This window comes from Selaginella moellendorffii, unplaced genomic scaffold (assembly GCF_000143415.4).
Source record: "Selaginella moellendorffii unplaced genomic scaffold, v1.0 SELMOscaffold_74, whole genome shotgun sequence".
Classification (NCBI taxonomy): domain Eukaryota; kingdom Viridiplantae; phylum Streptophyta; class Lycopodiopsida; order Selaginellales; family Selaginellaceae; genus Selaginella; species Selaginella moellendorffii.
Window position 1 is genome coordinate 826,865 of NW_003314335.1, and position 24,083 is coordinate 850,947.

The 24,083-nt window shown below is 44.3% G+C and overlaps 2 protein-coding genes across 11 annotated transcripts in view; both read left to right on the plus strand.

The window, feature by feature from the left end:
* The first annotated feature begins 2,459 nt into the window (after positions 1 to 2,459).
* LOC9659853 overlaps positions 2,460 to 24,083 on the plus strand; it is a 40,738-nt gene continuing 19,114 nt past the window's right edge. Inside the window, exons 1-19 of one of the 10 annotated variants that reach the window (XR_002990406.1) lie at positions 2,460 to 2,995; positions 3,082 to 3,155; positions 3,210 to 3,314; positions 3,372 to 3,688; positions 3,777 to 4,461; positions 4,523 to 5,356; positions 5,414 to 5,594; positions 5,647 to 6,198; positions 6,254 to 6,370; positions 6,423 to 6,851; positions 6,905 to 7,078; positions 7,128 to 7,271; positions 7,323 to 7,618; positions 7,671 to 7,989; positions 8,056 to 8,140; positions 8,200 to 8,344; positions 8,402 to 8,495; positions 8,552 to 8,637; positions 8,699 to 9,083. Coding sequence is in view for 1 of the 10 variants with exons in the window: in XM_024660439.1 (XP_024516207.1) it covers positions 2,908 to 2,910; positions 2,984 to 2,995; positions 3,082 to 3,155; positions 3,210 to 3,314; positions 3,372 to 3,558 (381 nt within the window). In the remaining 9 variants the exon portion in view is untranslated. The other 9 variants (XR_002990403.1, XR_002990400.1, XR_002990401.1 and 6 more) reach the window with 9 other exon arrangements.
* LOC112341020 (calcium-dependent protein kinase 14-like) lies at positions 9,112 to 11,030 on the plus strand. Its single transcript, XM_024660372.1, has 5 exons — positions 9,112 to 9,127; positions 9,213 to 10,387; positions 10,522 to 10,609; positions 10,698 to 10,779; positions 10,988 to 11,030. Exons 1-5 carry the CDS (start codon positions 9,112 to 9,114, stop codon positions 11,028 to 11,030), a joined length of 1,404 nt encoding a protein of 467 aa, XP_024516140.1.

Sequence of the window (24,083 nt, forward strand, 5' to 3'; positions counted from 1 at the left end):
ACACTGTATTCATTTCTTGTGATTCAATTGTAAGCTTTGATGACCACCCAGCAAAAGAAAATTGTTTTTTGTGAGACTATAAGAGAGAAAATACTAAGTTTTTTTAACATAGCATGCTGTATTATTGATCAAAATTACGAATTAAATACTTGAAGGTATAAAGCTCAATAAATACAACATGAAATACCCACCAGCACAATTGTAAGCTTTCATGACCACCCAGCAAAATATCTTCTTTTATAAGACTATAAGAGAGAAAATACTAATGTTTTTCAACATGGTATGCTGTATTATTGATCCAAACTGACGAATATTTAATATTTCACAATTAGAATTCTAGAATATACTCCAAAATATGCCTGAATATTCTCTGAGCTTACGACAAGAGATAAAGTAGTTTTTCCTGTTCTTTTGGTTTCTACACGACTGAATTTGGGCCTCTGGGAGGACCGCGCGATGAGATGGGCTCTTTCTTCTTTTTCTTCGCCATGAGCACACTGGTGTTAATCCCTCGCTCTTGCGAAGTAGATTCCACCTTGGAGGATCCACAAGAGAAGAGGTTTCTTACCGCCGATGCCATGAAATTCTCCTTGACCGCTTGCGAGATGCGGCCCAGCAGCGAAGGTTTCTCCTCCAAATCCTCCTCCTTCGCTGCCATTTTTATCCAATCGCAAATTTCACTCCGCTCACACAAAAGACTCTGCTCGCGAGTCGCGATCCCCTGACTGGCTTTTGACAGTGCTGCCTGGGTATCACGTACGAAAAAGAGAACCTTGGTACGGAAAGAAACTCTTCCTCTTTTTCTTCTCCTTGTCTTGTGGATTTCCACCACATCCGCAAATATGACTGTCTGAACCGTCCAGACCCTCTGCAAATGAGCCTCAAGCTCCTGCAAATTTATACATGAAATGTGGAGACATGGAGGCAGTGACGAGTTGACCGGCACAAGGTATACTTTCGTACAATTCCCAACGCGTAAGTGTCCATCTGGTTGAGAGATCGGATTCATGACAATAACAAGTTTATCATGGTCTTCCATATTTGATAATCAAATAGTATACAAAATCAATACCACAATTGTTGAGAGATGGAAGCGTTTAACATTCTTGTCACTGTTTTCGTTGCATGCATGCATCCCGACGTCTCAAGTTTGTGAATCCAACTCTTAGCACAGTACAAGGCCTGTTTGTTTTTGGGACTCAGCCTTAGATGCCGGTGAGAGCTTAGTCCCTCTGCCATCGACTTCCATTCTCTCAGTTGGCTGTTCCCGGCCCTTTTTTTGCTTGCTGCTTCTTGCTTCTCCAACCCTAAGTTCTAAGCTCCAGTTAAGGGAAAAGAGAAACAAAAGTGAAAGAATCCCCAAGAGACCGCAACGCAACCTGAAAATCCAAGAGCGTCGGTGTCTCAAATTGCTATAGTACCTGGGCCTCTTCTTCCATTCGGATATTGCCGCTCAACAAAAAAAACAGGAGTTTTTTTATACCTTTATAAGATGTTGAAGCTCTAGGAAAGGCTTATTTATGGTCGTATTAAATAATTTAACGAGGAACAATAACTTCCAGTACTCGAGAAAAGAACGATATAAATAACACAAAGAGCGCATTCAACCTCAATACTGTAGGCATGAAGAAGATACCCTTCAAATCGCTCAGCTTCATTCCCAATTAAAAGGATTTCAGGCTTTTTTCTAAATGCAAAATCTATAGAATACACAAATCTATAGTAAGAGCAACTTTGACTTGAGCAAAACTAACAGCATTTGCTAGCGCCTTAAACTCTTCTAAGGTTAGCTCCTTCCCTTCAACATAAGCTAGCATGTTGCTAGCAAGTCCATGTTAAGTGCAAATCTAGAGCCAAAGCTGTGGTTGTGCCAGATGCGTACCACCACCTTTCCACTACTCGGCAGTGATCAGCAGAGTCATGCATGTTTCATCCTTCCAATCGTGCAAAATAAACTATATAAAGATCAAATATGAGTGTTTCATATCCCAAATCACAAGCTCACCTTCATAAAAATAACATCACCCGGTGGAACTTTAGCAAACATATCACTGCTCACATCTCCTGAATCCAAAATAAGTTACATAGAAGTAATGAATCAAATCAGAGCTTACCCGGGAGAGCTGGAGCTCTAGACATAACATGAGGCAAACTGAAATCAATCCCCTTGATTCCTTGGTGGCAACCGAGAATAACTCTTAAGTTTCCAATGCCTCCACTTGCAAGCAGTGGAGTTATCGTATCATGCACAGCCAGATTGGTGGGGAGGATCATAATTGTTTAGCGTTTACATTAACTTTCATGGGTGATATGACGAGTTTTCCGATCTTTGTAACGCGAAATATCCCGGAACGCTTGACCGGCTGCTGTCGGTGGCGCGACCGGCCCAGCCGGTGGATAAGCGCTGCTACCACCGTTGATGGGGACTCTATGATTCGAATTTGGAGGGCCAGGATTAACCCTGGCGAATGCGCGAGCATTGCCACGCGCCGCTGTCACCGCCATGTAGCCCCGGCCCGATCGATCTGTTTGCGCTCGCTCAGTCAGTCATGGATCCGTGGCGTGAGTCTCAGGCTCGCGAGGTGGGTGCTGTCGAGTCCCAGCTTCTCTCGGCGGAGTCCCTCTCGGTGGTGCTAGATCCAAGGATCCTGACTAGGTCGCCTTTGATCCAGGGGTAGCAGCAGGATCTAGATCCAGGTCAATCACAGGATCAGGATCTAGATCCAGGTCAATGAGCAGGATCTAGATGAGGGGTAGCAGCAGGATCTAGATCCAGCAGGATCTTGCTCAGGGGTAGCAGCAGATCTAGATCCAGGTCAATGTTTGATAGAGTGGAGTTTATCAACAGGGCCAAGGCTCGCTTCCAGCGCGCAGACGAGCTCGAGCCTCCAATGCAACTTCTCACAAATGGTCGGTGTGACTTTCTTTACGCTTCTCTTTCGCTTTTATCCAAAAGAGAGCTTTCATCTCCTCGTTTTTGCAGACATGGTGGAAGGTACGTTCTGTCATTGTGCTTGGTGCTTGAACAGGAAAGTTAAACTCTTTGCTTCCTTTTTTTTTTGTTTCCTCTCCTTTCACAAGGAACTGTGCCACTTCCATCGAGATCGACAAAGTCACCAATTTTCGCGACAGAAGCCCAGGTCTTCTTTCCTGAGGTGTGTGTTTTCTTGCTAGCAATCGCCAGAGTTTACCTGTGCATGCTTTTGCAGTCAATGGAGATGGTATGAGCCCCGAGAAGATGCGAAATGGGAGTATCGCTTCAAAGGCGTAAGCGAGAAAACTGGGAACAAACTCTCCCAACTCTATCAGCCAGTGTAAGTCTTGTCGTAGTTTTCTTTCTTTTTAGTTAGTTCCAACGATGTTACTTGCAGTTTGAGGAGGAGGAGGAGGAGTGATGATCCAGCCGCTTTCAAATGTTCCACAAGGTTTGCACCACAGGACACACTCCAGCTTCACTGGGACGTGAGCGGTGCTTTCAGGCCGATCAGGGATGGTCTAGAGATTCCCACGGGCTTCTTCCTGACGAGGAGGAGGAGCCCGGATGATCTCGCCCCATGATCCGTGGAGTAGCATCGACTGGCTCTGGCACGACCCCAGTATCACCGAGAGTGTGATGACGAGCGTGAAGAGGATGCCGATGGTAAAGGTGGATAAAAATATATAAGCAAGAGACGTTGGAGTATAAAAGGTAAGGGTTAAATTTCCTTACAGAAAGAAGCAAGCTTTTGTTCCAGGGCATTTTGTTCCAGGAAAGCTCATATATGATTTCATTTCAGCTGCAGGTGAAGGAGTTGGAGGAGTTTGAGGAGCAGCAGAAGCTCCAACTCCAACTCAAGTACCTGAAAAGCCTTGTGGAGGTTTTAGGTGACATGTCTGTGCTATTCTACAACGTGAGTTAAGCTCCTCTGAGGAGTTTTGAGCCTAGAAAAGTAGCTATAAGTATCAACTCAAATAATTCAAATAACGAAATATCAAGGCAGGGATTGAGGCAACATCACAAGGTATCTGGGCGTTAATGAAGCATGAGATGAAGGACAGTGAGAAGATGGCCCAAACGGCTGACAGGATTATCAGCATTCATGAAGAAACCCAACACAACGTACTATAAAATGTTTTAAACTTTTAATGTTAAAGTGTTATGCAGAAAATCCTTCTGGAGGAGATCCTGGCCCAAATGCAAAGGCAACTAAAAGACTTGGAGGAGTTAAAGCTGCAAGTGAAAACACATTTAAAGTTCTTTAAAATTTACACTTCTTTATTTGCTTTTTCAGACAGTGGACCCAAGGCATACAACCTCTCAGCTGCGTCTAAAGGAAGTCATTGAGAGATTGACTACAACAAATGGAATTCTCAAAAATGTGACGCACTTGAAGCAGCTTCAAGACAAATACTACGAAATTACAAGAGAGCTGCGGGGGTTTTATGCGTCTTGTCGTGCTGCTAAGAAAAAACGCACTCTTTGTAAGTATTTTTTAAGTTAATTGAGAGATCTCTAACGTTTTTTTTTTTTTTTTCCTTTCAGAGTTAGAATGATATGTATTTCTGTTGTTTAATCTATCTATAACTATGTTTTTTTAAAGAGGCGCACTGGATCTCCAGCCGGGTTTCAGAACAAAAGAAAATTGGCCATCGCCTTAGTTGGCCGCCGAGCTTTCGAAGTTTCATTCTCGGGCAAAGAAACCGACAGAAGCGACGAGGGGAAGCAGTTCAGCACGCATGCCGTGCTTGAAGTTTCTCTTCAACATCATAGCAAGCTTATAAGATTACATTCGACTGTAAGTTTTCCTCGTTTTGCTTTATTTCTTTTACTTGTTAAGGTTACTGTCCCGAATCTGCCTCTGTTCCTATGGAAGTTCGTCTGGAAATACCTTTCGGCATTGCTCCGAAGGTGAGGCCATTATTTTCGTTCTTTGAAACCTGATTGTTTCTTTTTGTTTCCAGACAATGAACCCGATTCTTCCCAGTGAAGTCATCCCGCTCCCTGTTCATCTGGCAGAAACAGGCCGCATTAGCTGGCGTCCCTCCAATAAAGATTATCTTTGGAGCGAAGCACAACCTTTGTCGAAAGTTGATGTCGACGAACTATCCCTCGGCGTCACAGCGACCGTTTGTCTGCTATCCATCTCGGCCCAGCCAAGGTCCATTCCGCTGTTGCGTCAGTGTGGAGGAGACGGAAGTGTCGGCTGCAATATATGCTTCAAAGTCTTCGTCAGACAAGCTTCAAGTAACCTCAGAGATGGAAGATGTGGAACGTTTTGCTTCAGGCTCCGCTTGTTATATGAATTGTCTTCCATGTGCCATGGACGTGATCGTCGAAAGGGGTGCTGGAGTGAATGCTCATACGTCCATCCCGAAGGTATGTTTTGACTTTTACAAGCTTAAATGATATAACATTTGCTGGTAAAAACTCCAGGGCGATTCTGGCTTCTTTTACGAGGTGGACGTCGTGCATGACCTGAACAAAAAAAGCTACTATCTTAGCTTCTTACCTAGAACTGTAAAGTTCGAACGCGCTGCATCTAGAGATAGAGGGGAAAGAACAGAAAGGCCTGTCGACGATGAAATGACCGTCTTTGATCCCGGAAATCCTTCAGGTGAATTTTATGTTTGTATCCTTTTCTTGGTCTAACTTATTGTATTGGTCAGGTCTTCCCGTTTATGCACGGGTTGATAAGGTGACGGAAGCGGGGCACGCAGACTCTCTTTGATCGTTCCTTACTGCAGCGGGTTGAACTTATCTTTTCTGGACGGGGATGTGGACGTACATGTCGCCGAAGAGCAGAGCCTGATACATACAGCAACCGGAGGCACAGGCAGCTGCGACGGAAGCTCAGGGTATACAGCCACTTATCGCGACTTCCACTGGCCGAATGCTCTCGTACTTGCCTTCGTGCAAAACTATTACTCCAGCGACACAAACATCACCAGTAGCCGCTGACAGTCATTGCAATGATTCCGTTCTGCCGCTTGCACGCATATATTCTCCAACTACTCGCGAAGTTGGTGAAAGCAAAATGCTGGCCTGGAGTCTACCACACCATTTTGGTCGCAACCATTTCTACTCGAACCACCTGGTGGGAATACTTCTATAGACATTCCCAAACCGACTGGTAAAGGGGCATACGTTGTTTCGATCACCTCTATCCCTGCAATGGGAAGCTGTTCAGGGAAAACTAAAACCGTAACTTTCAGGCCAAGGTAAACCAGGCATAATCTCATTATCACGTCAACTCTAATGTTTTTTCTTTTTCAGATTTGTTCTGGCAAACACATCTCGACAAGATATCTGTTTTAAGCAGCAAGGCACTGATATTTTTTATCCCCTAGCTGTTGGACAAAACATTAACGTCCACTGGAGTGATACAACCAGGTCATAACATTTTGCAGTGTAGATGGAAACTTATCATTTTTTTCTTGTGCAGAACTCTCCTGTTGCCTTTGCGGGAGCACGGCTGGGATTGGTCTGGCGGATTTTCACTTGATCGGCTTGGAGATACCCAAGTTAAAGTTTACAACCATTTGACTGGTGAAAGAGATGCTTCGGGTGGTGGTCAGCGACGCAAATGCTGCGGGTGACAGCATTGGTTCGGGAAATGACAGGCTCGGGACGTTCTATATCATCGTGACAAATGATGAAACAGGTTCATGCCTTATCGAATCGACAACTTTTCGAAGGAGGTTTTTATGCTGGCTTCTTTCGTGTTTAGCTGTGTTTACGTTCTCTGTTTTTATATCAGAAGCTGAGATTCTACCACAAGAAGTGCCAGAAAACTGAGAACGTGCTGCAGCCTTATAGTTCACGTGACTATACTTGGGATGAGCCTTGCCTGCCTCCACATCTTGTCATCGAGGTAAACCTTTCTAGTCTTCACGTTTAGTATCTCTCTCAGCATTCCCGTTGTAGGTTCCAGACGAAGGAACTCTTGGAACATATCCACTGGACGTTGTCAAGTCTTATCCGTCCATCCAGTTGGACAGGTTTGTAATACAATTTAATATCACTGTTTGCGATCAAATGGTTCGTGTGGGATTTTACAAAAACGAGAGGGCCGTTTTGTTGTTACTTTGCATGCAAAGAGTAAGCAATTTTGTAATATCCATCTATTCATTTGACTTGCATTTATCAGGTCCTTAGCGTTGTCGACTTACTTCTCCATACCGGACTTACGAATGCTAAATCCTCGCATAGTAGAATCTCTCAGAGATTCCAGAAAGGGTTCTTCGCAAGATTGTTCCTTGAAACTGGCATCTAGTGCAACCACGCTTGTCAGGTACTGCTCTATGTGTATCGTTGCTGATTATGACTCGAAAATCATTGGCAGGAACTTGCGTTGGCATCAGCAAGAGGCTTTGAGTTGCAGTTTTTCCAAACTCAGCAGAAGATGAAAATGTAAATCGGATTGCTCCAAGTCGACAACGAACTCCGCCATGCCATTTATCCCGTCCTACTTTCTACCGCGAAGTCTTCGGGCATCTTGATGAGAGGCATAATAAGCAGTGAATGGAACTCGTCTCGACAGTTAGCACAGGAGAAGAGCGAGAACCCGCACTCTGCTATTGTCTCAAAATGCAGGCATCCAATCGGCGCGGTTCATTGCTACCAATGCATCTACTTGAGGTATTGAGTTGTGCGATCCTTGTGATATCTCTCACAATGTGTTATCTTACAGCATTGCTCCATTGCGTCTACAGTTGGAAGAACGCAACTTAACCTACCTGTTGGGACTTTTCAAAGGTCTTTTTGTTGGAGGGTCTACTACGGGAACCGAGAAATCTATGTCTTTCAAGTTACAGCGCTCCGGATGGGGTAGTTCTTCAAACGTTCTGAGCAGCTTGAGATTCGTCGAGACGATGGAACCAAACATGGCCCTATAATTGCGCAGTAGAGCCTGCGAAAGGTCCGACACAGAAGCTCATCATCTCTGTTAAGCAGAGGAGGAAGGTCTACGTTGAGGCTTTTCATATCGACCCGCTGGAGCTTATTGTGAGGTAAAAACACTGAGATTCTTTGCAAGTTGAACATTGTTTTTGAAAGTTCCCTTTTCTTATGTGCAGCTTTTCAAGCATTCCCTGGCTTCCGAAGGAGAGCCGTGGTGTAGCTGCACAGTCCCTGCTTTGGGTGACAGGATCGTTGGTACAGGTATTCTCTTTTGTTTTCGTGCTGTAAAGCAAGCATGTTTAACTCTTACAATCCCACAGAGACGTCTGATAGCTTTGGCCGATGTGGAAGGAGCACATTCGTCTTCGTCATTTAACGTTGGCACATCCCATGGCCAATTGGAACTCAATCCTAGGAATCATACAGCGTCACTATACTCGCCAGCTGCTTCACGAACTCTACAAGGTTTGTGTTCTCTTTTCTTTGTTGCTAGGTTCTGTTTCATATGTTGCATTCTTCCAGGTTCTTGGCTTGGGTGTTACAGTAGGAACGAGGAGTTTGTTTAGTTTTTGCATTTAGCAAGGCGGCCACGCAAATGAGCAAGGCAGCTCGCAGGGTTCGTGGTTTTGTCCTTGCTTAACTGTTTCTTACGTTACCGATCATTTGTTACAGGGAATGGTGAGACTACATGAACGAAGGCGAGAACCAGTGACCTCGTGACAGCAGCATTGTCAACGATCTCCTGGAGGGATTGACAGGTCTACTCCACTCCTCCGTTGGAAAAAATCTCGGCAATTTTGAGCGACCATCTCGTAACAGGAACGGCTTGAAGAAATATCGTGGAGTATGAGAACCTGATTGGTCTTATGGCCCTCTCAAGCTGGATTGCCTGGGGCGTTCCTGGAAAACAAAAAATCTGCGAATAAATCTCCTCTCCAGGATAAGCTCCATATCCAAAATCTCTCTCGCACAGACTTCTTCTTGTGCTGTTGCTGTTCCGGCCTCGGGCCGAGAATTCTTCATCGTCCCAAACGAGCCTTTTCCACCCACATGAACTTTCCTTTTTGATTACCTTTTCATGTCTATAAGCTTTTCTGCATCAAGACTAGGGCTAAAGAAACAATCAAGGGTATGGCGCTTGGGTTATGGTCCTTGCCAGAAGTGGACAAAGCATTACAAGAAATAGTAAGGCCCGATGAGCATCTGTATTCGGTAAAAGCTGATAGCTGGCTATGGTATTTGCCAGAAGTGGACAAAAAATTACAAGAAATACTAAGAGCCGATGAGCATCTGTATTCGGTAGAGGCTGATAGATGGCCATGGTCTTTGCCAGAAGTGGACAAAGAATTACAAGGAATAGTAAGAGCCGATGAGCATCTGTATTCGGTAGGGGCTGATAGATGGCCATGGTCTTTGCCAGAAGTGGACAAAGAATTCGATGAGCATCCGTATTCGGTAGAGGATCACAAGCTACTTTACAAGCGCGTAGGCGAACTGGCAGCGGTGTTATCATTAAAGAGATCGATGGACAAGCAAAGCGCGCTGGTGCGGTCCTTGGAGGCAATGGAGTTTAACAAGACAAGCATAAAGGACTTGTTCTCAGTGGAAAAGGAGCTGGGTAGGGGAGGCCAAGCAGTAGTCTACCAAATCAAAAGAAAGATTGATGGTCACTTGTTTGCTTGCAAGTCGACTAGAATCACAGACTATGATCTGAAGGAGCCCATCGACATTGATCTCCCACATGGAGATCCGGAGGAAGCAGAACTGGAGATCAGAGCACTCACAAGACTGTCCAAGAGCAAGGAAAAGAGTGGTGTGGTTCAACTGGTGGACGTTTTCAAGGACAAAGATTATTATCACTTTGTCATGGAGTTGTGCAGGGGCTCACTGAAAGACGTGTTGAGTGACAAGAAGAGGCTGAGTGAGCATGAGGCAGCCATAGTGATCAAAAAGGTGGCTAGGACTGTGGGCAAGATACACGACATGGGCATAGCTCACAGGGACATCAAGACTGCCAACATCCTCCTAGGGTTTGAGGAGAAGTTGTTTGACGCTATAAAGTTAACTGACTTTGGACTGTCTTGGGTGAGCGAGGGGCCACAATCATTTAAAATGAGAGGCCAGGTCGGGACGGAGGTGTACAATGCCCCAGAGATGGTGGCTAATAAGGAGTATGACGAGATGGTGGATGCCTGGGGTGTGGGCATTGTCTTGTATGAGATCTTGTCCGGGGAGTTTATACTCCAGGGCGACTGGACAAACATCAGCGTCGAAGCCAAAGATCTCATTCTCCAGTTGCTCCACTTAGACCCAAGAAAGAGGCTGCCAGTCCACGAAGTTGAGAAGCATCCATGGGTCGTCAAGCATTCCGCGCTACAGCCAGAACTGTCCAGTTTGGTGCTGGGTAGCAAAGCCAACTTGGAGACGAAGGAGATGTTTTTGGAGCGGAGCTTGAAGCGAAGGCGAGGTGATCAGGAAGAAGCAGAGGAAAGTCCTGTGGCAAAAAAGGTTCTTGTTTAAAGACATCTGCAACTTTTAACAAAAAAAATTGGCTCCTTAAGAAAAAAGATTATATAAACTTAGGATTAAATAACTTATTTTTACCCTTAAGCATTAAAACAATGCTGTTTTCTGCATGCAAGTCTATGTCGCTAGGGATCTTCGTGCTTTGTCTAATGCAACTCAGGTGGCTTTTGAGCTGGCGCCATGGCCGCGGGCATGCGATGCTAGGTGTGTCTCTTTGTGTTTTGCAAATCACATCTAATCTCAAACAGCACTAGCGCTTACAGGGATCTCACAGTGTTGTGGATGTTTACAGCTCTGTGTTTTGCTTGCGTTGCTCACGGTGCTTGCGCAGTGCTAACTAAGCTCAGGCAGTATCTCACAGTTCTAGCCATAAGGTTTGTATTTGCTCTCTGCCGCTGCACACATCGCTTGCGTTTCGGTATGCCTACTTGCTGTTTTTTGTTTGCCACCCATTTCTTGCTTGGCACATTCTTTTGCAAGCTCTTGGCTTATCTTTTGAGCACGTATGACTGTGGCCAAGGTTTTTACTTGCGCACTAGCATGAGGTTTTTTCTCATGGCTGATGCATCATCGTGTATGTAGGAGCTTGAGGGTGAAGATTGATTGGTGGTCTTGCATCAGTTAGCATTGACGAGGATTGATCACGGCTGGCAACAAACACAATTTTTTTCTCATGGCCATCTCCACTATGGGTGTTGCAGTAAGGTATGTGATTTTTTCATGATCTCTCATGTTGTACAGGTTTCAAAGAGTAAGAGGGTAAAGATCAATTGTAAACACAATTATTTCTCCAAACTACATATTATATATAAGTAACAATAGTTTTTTGTTTGAGAGTTGTGAGTTGTAGTGACCATTTTTTTTTTTTTTTGTACATAGCATTGTCTCTTGTGATTGAAGTGAGCTTTTCTTTTGCACATGGCAATGAGTAACACTGTATGTGAATGATTATATCGAAAGCACACGCTTATGGTTTTTCTTTTCTTTTGAAACATAGATTTATATGGCTTTATGTTGTGGTGTTTTGAGCAATATATGGATACAAGGCAACAAACTGAGCAATTTGCTAGATTTTTCAAGACGTACATAATAATCATGCAAATTATGCCAACACATCTTGGTGAACATCTATTGTTGGTACATCCTTAAGTACATATAAATTATAAGTTTTTCACTATTTACTTTTGAGTGCAAACCATAAACACACATTAGAGGTACACAATGTTTGGGCCAAACAAACACATTGTCTACATCATTTGTGGCAATATGAGTGAAACATTCTACATTTGAATGAATTAATTAATGATTTTTCTTTCATTTTTGTTATAGGAGAAACATCCCCACTATGTTAAGGTAGTTAGAGAGAATTCTCTAATGATAACTTATGGGTTGTGTAATGCAAAGAATGCAACTTAGTAGTCAACAATTACATGGATTTTACAATGCAACTCCTCCACTACCAATAGTGTTGTATCCAATTTCTACAATATAAATAGAGTCATGTGAGATACCAATATCAATAATTCCGTGTAAATAGAAGCCCCAAAGTTCTATCTTACAATATATTATAAAAAAATAAAGTTCTATCAAGACTATAAATTTGATGTAGTGTAAAAAATTATTATCAATACATCAAAATTATATAGGTGACTCCACACTGAAATACACATAGGGAATTAGTTCTAGTTGCCTCCAAAAAACATGCTTAAGGCAAATATGGCCCAACATAACTCTTATTACATTTTAACTAGCTATAGCATATATGGCTTTCACCCTTTACTTTATGGTGGTTTACCATAAGAATAATCAATGAGATTAGATGGAATTAACATATAAGGCATAATAGTGAGGGTGTTTGGTAGACACGATAAGTTATTATATAGTGATATTGAGGGATTAATCTCAATACACGAGCTAATGCAAGACAGATCAAAAGATAATTAAGAGTCAGGTTGAGTATGCTCAATAAGAAACACATAAGAATTTCTTACTGACATATACAACCTGACTCTTAGTTATCTTATAAGAGTTTCTACCTTATGTTTATCTGGCTAAGAATAAATGCTAAGCCCAGTTTACTAACACTTGAATAAAAGGGATTGAAAAGAGAATTAACAATACCAATCTCTTGCTATTGTAGTAGTAAAAAGAGAATCTCTCTGTCTAATATAAATGCGTTACAACTAAAATACCTTCCAGTCGTCACTAATAAAGAAATGATTAACATAAGTCATTTTTGTTACTCTAACTGTCACCTAACTTACAAAGATGATATGCCCCTAGCTGCATGTAACATAAAAAAAGAAGCCAAAGTCCCCAACCCTTCTGAGAAAACAAATCAAATTTGTTAATACGATTTAGATAGATTACTGTAAATAAGTAGTTAAAATTGTTTACACAATCACACCCTTTTTATGGAATAAAGAACATTAAAAGAGAGGTAGGTGATGCGATCAATAAACAATAACTACCTTATAACTAAAGATTTCACTATATACACGAAGTGTCAAATCCAATCTGTTAATGCTAGCCTAAACCCAAAGATTAAAAGATGGAAAATATAAAAGTCAGAGACAATGATATCTTAGAGACTTAATTATCAGTGAATAAATTTTATCTTAGAATACAAAAGTATTCCAATACAGTGATCATTTGATAAACTTGTATTATAGGAACCACCAAGATCATTAAAGGTTAAAGTCATAGGATTAACCAATTAACAAAAGAAAACTAAATAATAAAGCTTAATTATCAAAGACTGTAAATAATATGCTAAATAATTTATGAAAGACAGCTCAAAGAATATAAAGTATCATCAATTCACAAGCAAAATGTTCATCAATGTATCACCAAAAGGAAATAACATCCAAATTTATCAGAACTAGCCGTCAATCAACAAAACAAATAAAAAGAACAACAAATATTTATTTATGCCAACTATCACATTAGTGAAGCTAAACAAATCCCGGTAAATAATACTAAGAAACTTAAGTTGCTTAAGCAAGTGTTAGGAATATCCTACTAATATAACATACCCAAAAAACTAATTCAGAGCAAATTATAAAGAACATGTAGTAATGCACTAAGCCAAAAGCCATTAAAGAGAACAAAATAACCATCATGAAAAATCATCAATCATCCCATTAATAAAGAGATGTATAATCATCATTGAAAAAATAATCGACCATATTGAAAAATGACAAATTATTCAACACTAACAATAATCTAGCAAAAACTTTAACAAGGATATGTTGGTTTCGATTGGATCCATAAGCTATTTATAGTAAGTGTCTAGATGTGCTCAAAAGGCATATCTATAAAATGTAGAGAGTGTTCTAAACCCTATAATGTTGTTCTTATGTCTTGATTCACAATCTTAGCACCATTCTATATTTAATAAATTTTCAAGTTTATCCCATAGACTTGGGTGTAAGCCTAAACTCTATACTACTCTAATGGGTAATTTTTTCTTTGCGTTAGGCCACCAGTATGTTAAAATTGTGTTAGACTCTATTTGACCCTATTTTATATGCAAGAGTTAAATATGAAGAGTTAGTACTCATAAAGGATATTGAGTGTGTATCTAGAAAAGAGTGTACCTAGTGAAGACTTTTACTAAAGTTAAAGCACTTCTTTAAAAACATGACAACATAGAGGGTTTATTACACAAATAGTAAATGAAGAAACATTGATTATTGAGTTAATGTTGTAAATATGATTGTAGGTATTAGAAATTACTTGTTGGCTAGTTCTTTGAGATATTCTTCTTTTACTACCATAGTGGTAGGAGATCGGTATTATTAATTCCCTTTTTAATCCCTCCTGTTCAAGTGTTAGTAAATTGGGTTTAACATCTGTACTTAGCCAAATAAATATAAAGTAGGAACTCTTATGTGTGTTTTGTTGAGCATACTTGATGTAGCTCATAGTTCTCTTTTGTTTTGTCTTGCACTGACTTAATAAGAACCCTTGCATATTGAAATTAGTTCCTCAATATTGTTACATGATAATTTATTATGTCCACCAAACACCTCGCCCCCATATATTGGTTTCGTTTAGTCCTATTGACTATTTATGGAAAGTGTCTAGACATATTTACGGAATGTAGTGATTGTTATGAATGCGATGGTGTTGTTTTTGCTTCCAGATTCGCAATCTAGCACCATTCTATGTTTAGTAAGTTTTTATGATTATCCTAGATAGTGGGTAAGTTAGGCATGGTTGACCAACCTAAGGCATAGTCTAGTTCTCATTTGCGTGTTTGTCTTTATTTTGTGTTTGGTTTGGGTTTAAGCCCAAGCTTAATACCATGCTAGTTGATAGAGTATCCATATTCTCACGTTAGGCCATCAATATACTAAAATAGCGTCAAATTCCATTTGGCTTCATTTTGAATGCTGATCCTGACATTGGGATGCTAAAATCTCTAAAGTTGTTCTAAGTTGCTTTATGCTATTGTCCTTTTGCTCCTTGGGCTATATACTTAGAAGTTGTTCTATACTCCACTTCTTTTACTTCTTGGCTCTATACTTATGAGTTTGGCTCTGCCCCTTCATTTAGTGGACCAAGGCCTTGAAACTCACTCTACTCCCCTAAGATATGTAGCACGTGGCATGTGGCATGTAAAGGGTTATGGCTACCTTAGTGGTTTACCATAAGATAACAAAGGGTGAAAACTATATGTGCTACATTTAGTATCAAAAGATATGTTTCAACGAGTACTATCTAATGAGATTTGGCAATTAATCTTATTGAATACGTGGAGATGAAAATAATGCATATTTGCGTATTATGACTTCACATTCATTTCTTGGGTATGGATTTTGGTTATATTTTTATACTAAATTGTATGAGCTTTTGCTTGGACCCATAGAATGGATGTGAGATGTTTTGTTTGCATGAGTTTGCACTTGGGCTCGTGAGTGAAACACATTAGCAACTTGAGGTTACACTTTAAGTTGGTAGAATTAATATTAACCTATCGTTGGTTACCATGAGTTGTTCTATGTACTATGGGTAAAAGTAAACCTTCCTTGGGTTTGCTATGAGTGGCAAATAAGCTAGTTCATAGCTATTTAGCACAACATTAGTGGATCCTTCCTAAGTATGATTATAAGTGGATTAGTCAAGACTATAGTCTATTGATTTAAGTAATCATTAATATGCTCTCTCATAAATTTTTCTTAGATTGAACTGAAGGCAATATAAACGCAAGCTTGAGGTTTAGTCAAGATGAAACTGAAAAAAGAGTCATTAGGGATGAAGGATCAAGAATTTTAATTATCTACTCTCTCTTGAGAGATGATTTGCAATGAGGTGTTAAATCATTGCTTGTGTTCATGTCATGCAATTAAGAGTCCCTATCTTGATGCATATTAGTTATGTTGGTCTTATAAGTGGTGAGTTATGGGATGAAAAGTAGTAAAATGCTAAACCATTTTATCTATACTTGCTATTAAGCCTTTGGGTTATAATGCTCAATTGTTTTTAGGAGAACCTTGCTATTGCTCTTTAAGTAACTTGGTGTTAGATTATTTTTGAGTTTAGTCAAAAAGAAAATAGTATAAGTTTGTCTATGTTGTGAATAAAGTTAGTGGTGTTAAGTTTTATAAATCTTTATCAGTGGGGTGTGGCATTTATGTTGCATTTTGTTGAATCAAGTTGACACTTCATACTCACATAAACCTTTATATTAATGATATGGGCATTGCTTGTGGTGTTGCTCAATTGTCGCGAATGTGACTTCGGGTATCGAAAGTTATCTGTCGGCTAGTCCTTACGGACACTCTTACCTTACTGCCACGATGGCAGGAGGTCGGTATTGCTGGTTCCCTTTATTAGCCCCTCTTGTTCAAGTGTTAGTTTACTGGGCTTAGCATCTGTACTTAGCCAGATGGACATAAGATAGGAACTCCTATGTGTTTCTAGTTGAGCATACTCGGCCTGGCTCTTAGTTCTCTTTTGCTCTGTCTTGCACTGGCTTGGCAAGAACTCTCGTGTATTGAGATTAGTCCCTCAATATCACTGGATGATAGCTTACCGTGTCTGCCAAACACCCTCGCTATCATGCCCTTTGTGTTAGTCTCATTTCGGTCCCAAATGCTAATTATGGAAAGTATCCAGATTTGCTCATTTGGCATATCTACGGAATGTAGAGGGTGGCCTGAACACAATGGTGTTCGTCCCATGTCCAAATTCACAATCTAGGGACATTCCATATTTAGTAAGTTTCGAGCTTGTCCCAGAGACTAACTCTTGATACTAAGGGAGGCTTGGGGTGAAAGCCCAAAGCGTGTGTTCCTCAAGGGGGGGGGGGGGGTTCCAAATGTATAGTAGGGATAGTGGGTAGGTTGGGCATGGCTGACCAACCTGAGGCATAGTCTAGCTCCCGCTTGCGTGCCTGTCCTTGTTCTGCGTCCGGCTTGGGTCTAAGCCCAAGTTCCATTCCATGCTAGTTGGTGGAGTACCCATATCCTCACGTTAGGCCACCGGTATGCCAAAATAGCGCCAGACTCCGTTTGGCTCCGTTTTGTGTGCTGGTCCTGGCATTGGGATGCTAGTTACTCTAGGACTGTTCCAAGTCGCTCCGGGCTCCTGTCCCTTCGCTCCTTGGGCTTTATGCTAGGGAGTTGCTCCGTGGTTCGGTTCCATCACTCCTTGGCTCCACACTTGGGAGTTTGGCACCGTTCCTTCGTTCAGTGGCCCAAGGCCCTGAACCTCGGGTTCCTATGGACACGTGGCATGGACACGTGGCATCTGTCACGTGGCACAAAGAGGGTTTAGGTACCGCTTCATGGTGTTATCCTATGGTAAATCACCATAGGATAAAGGGTCAAAACCACGTGCACTACATTTGGTATCAGAGAATGAGTCTCAGCGAGTACTATTCAATGAGATTGGGCAACTAGTCTCATTGCATACGCAGAGATGAAAACGATGATCCGAGTGGGTACACATTTGGGTGCAAAGGCTTCGCAATTGGTTCCTTGGGTATGGATATTGTTACCTTATTGTACCTTATGATGTGAGCTTGCGCTTGGGCTCATAGGATGGATTGGAGATGTTCCGTTTGCACGAGTTTGAGTTTGGGCTCGTGAGTGAGGCACATTAGCAATTCAAGGTTGCACTTTGAGTTAGCAGGATTAATGTTAGCCTATCAGTGGTTCCATGAGTTGTTCCTTGTACCATGGGTGAAAAGCAAACTTCCTTGGGTTGCTATGAGTGGCAAATAGGCTGGTCCGTAGCTGTTTAGCACGGTACTAGTGGATCCTTCCTAGGCATGATTATAAGTGGATCAATCAAGACTATAGAATTAGTCTATTGGTTCAAGTAGTCATGGCCGTGCTCTCTCATAAACTTTTCTTCGATTGAACTGAAGGCAGTGTGAAAGTAAGCTTGAGGTTTGGTCAAAGATGAGATCGAAAAGAGAGTCATCGGGGACAAAGGATCAAACACGTAAATCATTTTCTCTTCTCGGAGAGATGATTCGCAATGAGGTGCTAACTCATTGCTCGTGTTTGCATCATGCAATCAAGAGTCCCTACCTTGATGCATGTTGGAAATGATAGTCTTACAAATAGTGAGTTGTGGGATGGATAGTGGTGAAACGCTAAACCATTTTGTCTAAGCTTGCTATTGGAAGACTTGGGTTGCAATACTCAATTCTTTTCCGGGGAACCTTGTGTAAGCGACTAATTTTTCCATTTTACTTTAGTCACTTAACCACACCTCCGACCACTTGGAGGAGTCTCATTCACCACCTCCACAAGTCCCAGTTAGGACTTGGGGCTTGCTAGCCCCGAGAATGGCATCCATGCCACTCAACCTTTGCACTTGGTCTAAGTGCTCCACGTGTCCGATCCCATGATCGACACCCCAAGGTACCACCGACATATCGGCCCGTTACGCTGAGGCCATGCCTATTCACCTTGGTCACACCGGTAGTCCAACACCACCTACATTGCAATCCTGTCTCTCATAGACTGGGCCATCCATCGATGAGTGATCATCCCAGATCCACTCCTTAGCATCCTTAGGATGCTCCTAGACTTAGGGAATAACCTTCCCCAATATCTCTTCCCCGGTCCCACTAAGTCCCTCTCTGTCGATGGCCGTGTTCACCAACACTGCCACTAGATCAAAGCCCGCAGGCCCGAGCTCTAAGTCCAACTGTCCTCTGGGACTTCCTCATTGGGTGACCGTGTCCTTTGTCACCACACCAGAGGGCCACTCCTCTTCCTTTCCACAGTCTGGGACTTTGGGACAACATTTCGGAACACCGTGGCCTTACGCAAGCCTCATGGGTACTTTCCCCGCCTTTCGCCTTTAGGTGCTCTAGCCATGGGCCTAGAGCAAGGTTCCGTTGAGCCACGATAGGTATCCAAGTAGGTAGTGCCACCCACACTTGGACTGGGAGCATCGGCCAGTCGATCTCCCGGGGGAACTAGAGCTGGCTCTTGAACACTTCACCAAGCTACCCCGCTTGTCGGTCCGTGTTCACTCTAGTCTTGGACTTCCCAGTGGGCAGCTCATCACCCAACACTGGGTCCGGCCTTCCTGGGCCAAACTGGCCTTTCCTGGCCAAACTGGCTCCACTGCAGTCCTCCCCCTACTATACTTTTGGAGCTCACCAAACCCCCCAGGGTCTGGGAGACGAACGCTTTGGGCTTTCACCCTCTCAGGCTCGGACTCGGACTCGGACTCGGACTCGGACTCGGACTTGGACTTGGACTCGGACTCGGACTCGGACTCGGCCTCAGTCTCGGCCTCGGCCTCGGTCTCGGTCTCGGTCTTGGTCCCGATCTCGGTCTTGGTCTCGGTCCCGTCTCGGTCTTGGTCCCGGTCTTGACTTCGAGCTCCATCTCGGGTCCATCTTGGACTCCATCTTGGACTCCACCTTGGACTCCATCTCGGGTCCTTCTCGGACTCCATCTCGGACTCCATCTCGGGTCCATCTCGGGTCCCATATCGGGTCCATCTCGGGTCCATCTCGGGTCCATCTCGGACTCCATCTCGGGTCCATCTCGGACTCCATCTCGGACTCCATCTCGGACTCTATCTCGGGTCCATCTCGGGTCCACCTCGGACGCCATCTCGGACTCCATCCCGGGTCCACCTCGGACTCCATGTCGGACTCCATCTCGGACTCCATCTCGGACTCTATCTTGGGTCCATCTTGGGTCCACCTCGGACTCCACCTCGGACTCCATCTCGGGGTCCTTCTCGGACTCCACCTTGGACCCCAACTCGAGTCCATCTCGGACACTTCCACGTGTCATGTGTTGGTCCTTTCGGGTCCCTTTTTGGAGCCTCGCTTATTGCTCTCTTTGTGCTTGTTCATCGAGCACTTCGTTGGGAGTTCCACTCCCGCTCTCGACCTTTCAAGTTAGGGCTTTTAGTCCAAACGTGTTATGCTCGTTTGGTTTTCACTTTGGCCACCACCAAATGGCACCCTTCCGGCTCCACTTTGGGGCCTAGGGATTTTGTGTCTCACAACTCCACCACCCATAAACGAAGTTTGATGTCCTCATCAAAAGGTAAACCCTTTCATAAAGTAACACCCGCATGTGTTACCATTTCCATCCTTGGCACCCAGCCAATATCTATCTATGGTTTGACACCAAAGGCTCACCATGCCTTGTCCATCCTCTAAGGAGCATAGCCTCTCCAACTTAGAGGCTCATTTGACCACTTGTGGTGGTTCTCTCCTTTTATTGGTTTAGTTCTCACTAAACCTGTTAGAGACACCTTCTCTAACTCGATCCCACTACTCGTTCTCAAGTGGTCTCACTTTCCAGCGCTATAACCCTTGTGCTTTGGAACTTTTAATTCTGACTTCTCGAAGTCAATTTCCTAGGTGTCTCCGACACCTTGCATTGCACATATTGTGCAACTCCACTTCCTCATCCTAGGAAGTTCTCCACTTGAGGGCACCATCATCCTTTGTTCGATTTCATGCCATCTTTGGCACTGAGTTCCAGTTATCATATTTTGTGCTAGGGCTGTCCACAGCCCTATCTTTTGGCTACTTTGCCGCTCCTTCACTTAGAGCTTTCACTTCGCCAAATTGGAGCACTTAGGAATCCATCCTTGGAAGTCCACTTCCTTTCCCACAAGCCGTTAGCATCAAACACATTAGTGTTCCTTGGCTAACTTTGCCATTTGGATCCCTTCCATTAAATTCCATGGCCCAAACTTGGCCACTAGTCCTTTGCTCCTATCCTTGATTATTGCACCCAGCAACATAGGATCGCTACCTCCATTTTTGAGGTATCCTTTCGGTTCCATAGCAAAGACTCTTCTTTTCCAAGTCTGGAGGTTGTTCACCCCTAGTATGTCTCTTTAGCATCTTCTGCTATGGGCTCTATCCACGGCCCAACTTCGTGACCCTCCCATGGGTCTCTTATAGAGACTACCTTCCTCGGACTCACTATGCCATCGCACGGACATAGTTTACTTCCCTTAGGTGCTTGTCCCACTTGGTTATCATGACCAAGCCACACCACCTTAAACAGTTCAATTTCAACATTTTGAACCAGGAACTTCATTCCTTAGCCAACCAAGGACCTTGTTCTTATTTGGCCATAAGATCACCTAGTGATCTCACTTTGGCACCTTAACAGAGTTGCCAAGAGGTACTTGGTCTTCTAGACCTTCAAGTTGTTGACTATAACCCCGGGGGCATCCCCCACACTTGGCGGTGCACCCAAGCCAGCCCTTACGGCCAAGGGTTCATAGCAACTAAGATTAGGTGTCCCCATCTCACTCACCACGTCCTTGGTGCCACTTGCACCAAAGCGTTCAAGTTAGATATGCCGAGCTTTCACACTAAGCAATCTAACCATGCATCACGACTCCGAGGCTGTAAGGAACCAACTCGCCGAGGTGTCGTAGGCTAAGGGAACCCCGAAAGCATGACCAAAATGACAAGGAGTTCATCGGATGGGACCAAGTCAAAGATCGAGTCCAAGACCGACTCTAGGACCGAGTTCGAGATAGAGTCCGGAATCGAGTCCAAGACCGACTCGGGGACCGAGTTCGAGTCCGAGTTCGAGACCGAGTTCAAGACGGAGTCCGAGATCCGAAATCAGGTCCGAGACCGAGTCCGAAGTCGAGTCCGAGGTCGGGCCCGAGATCGGGTCCGAGATCGAGTCCGCGATCGAGTCCGAGACCGAATCCGAAGTCGGATCCGAAATCGGATCCGAGATCGAGCCAGAGACTAAGTCCAAATACTAATACGGGTCAAGGGGTGAAAGCCCAAAGCGTGCGTCCCCCAGGGGGGGGGGGCTGCAGGGGGTTCCAAAAGTATAGTAGGGATAGTGAGGTCCAGGAACCAGTTTAGAAGGGACTCTCCAGTGGGGCTCCCAACCTGACTTGAGGTTGGGACTGGGACCGAGGGGCCTTGGGTGGGAGTGAGCATGGACTTGGTTGGTGCCGGAGGGGCCATCCAAGGAAGTGCTCAAGAGCAGCTCCCACTCCCGAAAGGGAAACCGATTGCGGTGCTCCCGGCTCATGTGGAGTGGTGCCCCACTTGAGTACCATGCGGCTCATTGGTCCTCGCCCTTCCTAGGGGCTTGGGCCTTCCTTCGGGATGGAAGTGGGGGGTGAGAGGTACCCATACCGGGCCGTTAGGCCACGGTGTTTCGCCCCGGCGTCCCGAAGCAAGTGTTGCACTCAAGACTTGGGATTTAGAGGGTCCCATGATCAAGTCTTGTGGTACCAAGGGATGTTAGGAACCTGGAAGCTTGGTGTGCTTGGCTGCTTGTGCTTGCGGGGAGTGTAGCCGAACCTTAAGTCCAGTCTAACCCGGGGAGGGGGATTGGGAGTGATTTGGGAATCCGTGGAAGGATGGCTAACACTCCGTTGCTCGTGCAGTGAGTAGCTGAAACCAAGTAGGAGTTGGTACCATAGGCGAGAACCTTGGCAAAGGGACTTAGCAAAAGCCAAGGCAGTGTTGGACGGATAAACGAGGTAAGCTGGCAAATTGGAAAGGAAAAATTTGTGGCTTACAATTTGGTATCGGAGCTTTGAGTTTTTGGTGATGCCCTTTGGGCTGTGCAATGCGCCGGCAACGTTTTCGGCGTTGATGAACCACATCTTTGTACCCTATCTGGATCGCTTCGTGGTCGTCTATATTGACGACATCCTGATCTATAGCGAGACGCTAGAGGAGCATGCCGAACACTTGGCGAAGGTGTTTGAGAAACTAAGGGAACACAAACTGTATGCTAAAGAGAGCAAATGTGACTTTGCTCAACAAGAGGTAAAGTTTCTCGGGCATGTGGTGGGCCAGGACGGGCTCAAGGTGGACCCGGAGAAGGTCCAAGCGATCCAGGAATGGGAACGACCATCGAATGTACATGAGTTGAGGGCGTTCCTGGGGCTATGCAACTACTATCGAAAGTTTATCAGACACTATTCGAGAGTAGCCCTGCCCTTAACGGACCAAACAGGAAAAGGGAAGATGGTATGGACAGCGGAATGCGAGGCAGCATTCGTCCACCTCAAAGGGAAGTTGAGGAAGGCTCCGGTGTTAGCCTTACCAGACTTTGGTAAAGACTTTGAGGTAGACACGGATGCTTCGGACTTTGCGTTGGGCGCAGTTTTGAAGCAAGACAACCATCCAGTAGCGTTCTTCTCGAAGAAGCTGGACAAGGCTCAACGGAAGTGGCCTGCCCACGAGAAGGAATTGTTTGCAGTGGTCAAGGCACTCAAGGAGTGGCGACACTACCTTGGGAGACACTTCAAGGTTTACACGGACAATGTGGCAACGAAACACTTCTTGTCACAGCCCGACCTAAGGGGAAAACAAGGTCGGTGGGCCAATGCTTTGGCCGAGTTTGATTGCGAGATCCTGTACAAGCCTGGGAAGAGCAACATCGTGGCAGATGCGCTCAGTCGAAAAGCGAGCTTGAAGTTGGCGATATCTAGCGCAACAGCAACCTTTTGGGACGATGTGCGGACCGCATACGAGAGTGATGGTCTAGCACAAGAAGTGTTGCTGAGGAATCTGGAGGCGCGGGAAGCTCACCAGAGAGGTGAGCTGCCAACGGAAGAGAAAACGGGCTATGCGGAACGCAATGGACTCATATATTACAAGCAAATGAGGGTGTATGTTCCAGAAGGGGAACTAAGGAAGGTAGCCTTGGAAGAGTGTCATGACGGACCTCTCGCGGGACACGGCGGAGTGCCCAAGACGATGGGCTTACTCAAAAGGAAGTATCACTGGCCAGATATGGCTAAGGACGTCCAAGACTATGTAAAGACATGTCCAACATGTCAGCAGGTCAAAGCCGTGACGAAGGCTAGTGGGGGCTTGTTGCAAAGCATCCCCATTCCAGATCGTCCGTGGAAATGTCTCACGATGGACTTCATCACGGGACTACCCCCAAGCGAGGGGTTCGATGCGATATTCGTGGTGGTGGACCGATTTTCAAAGATGGCACATTTCATACCCACCACAACGGATGTGGATGCGGAAGGTGTGGCGAAGCTGTTCTTCGAACAAGTGGTTCGAGTGCGGGGAAGGCCGGAAGAGATTATCTCAGATCGAGATAAGATCTTCACCAGTAGGTTCTGGAGGACACTCCTAGAACAGTATCGCACCAAGTTGAAATTCAGCACGGCCTATCACCCACAGACAGGTAATGGGTATTGAGTCAAGATTGATGGCACTAAC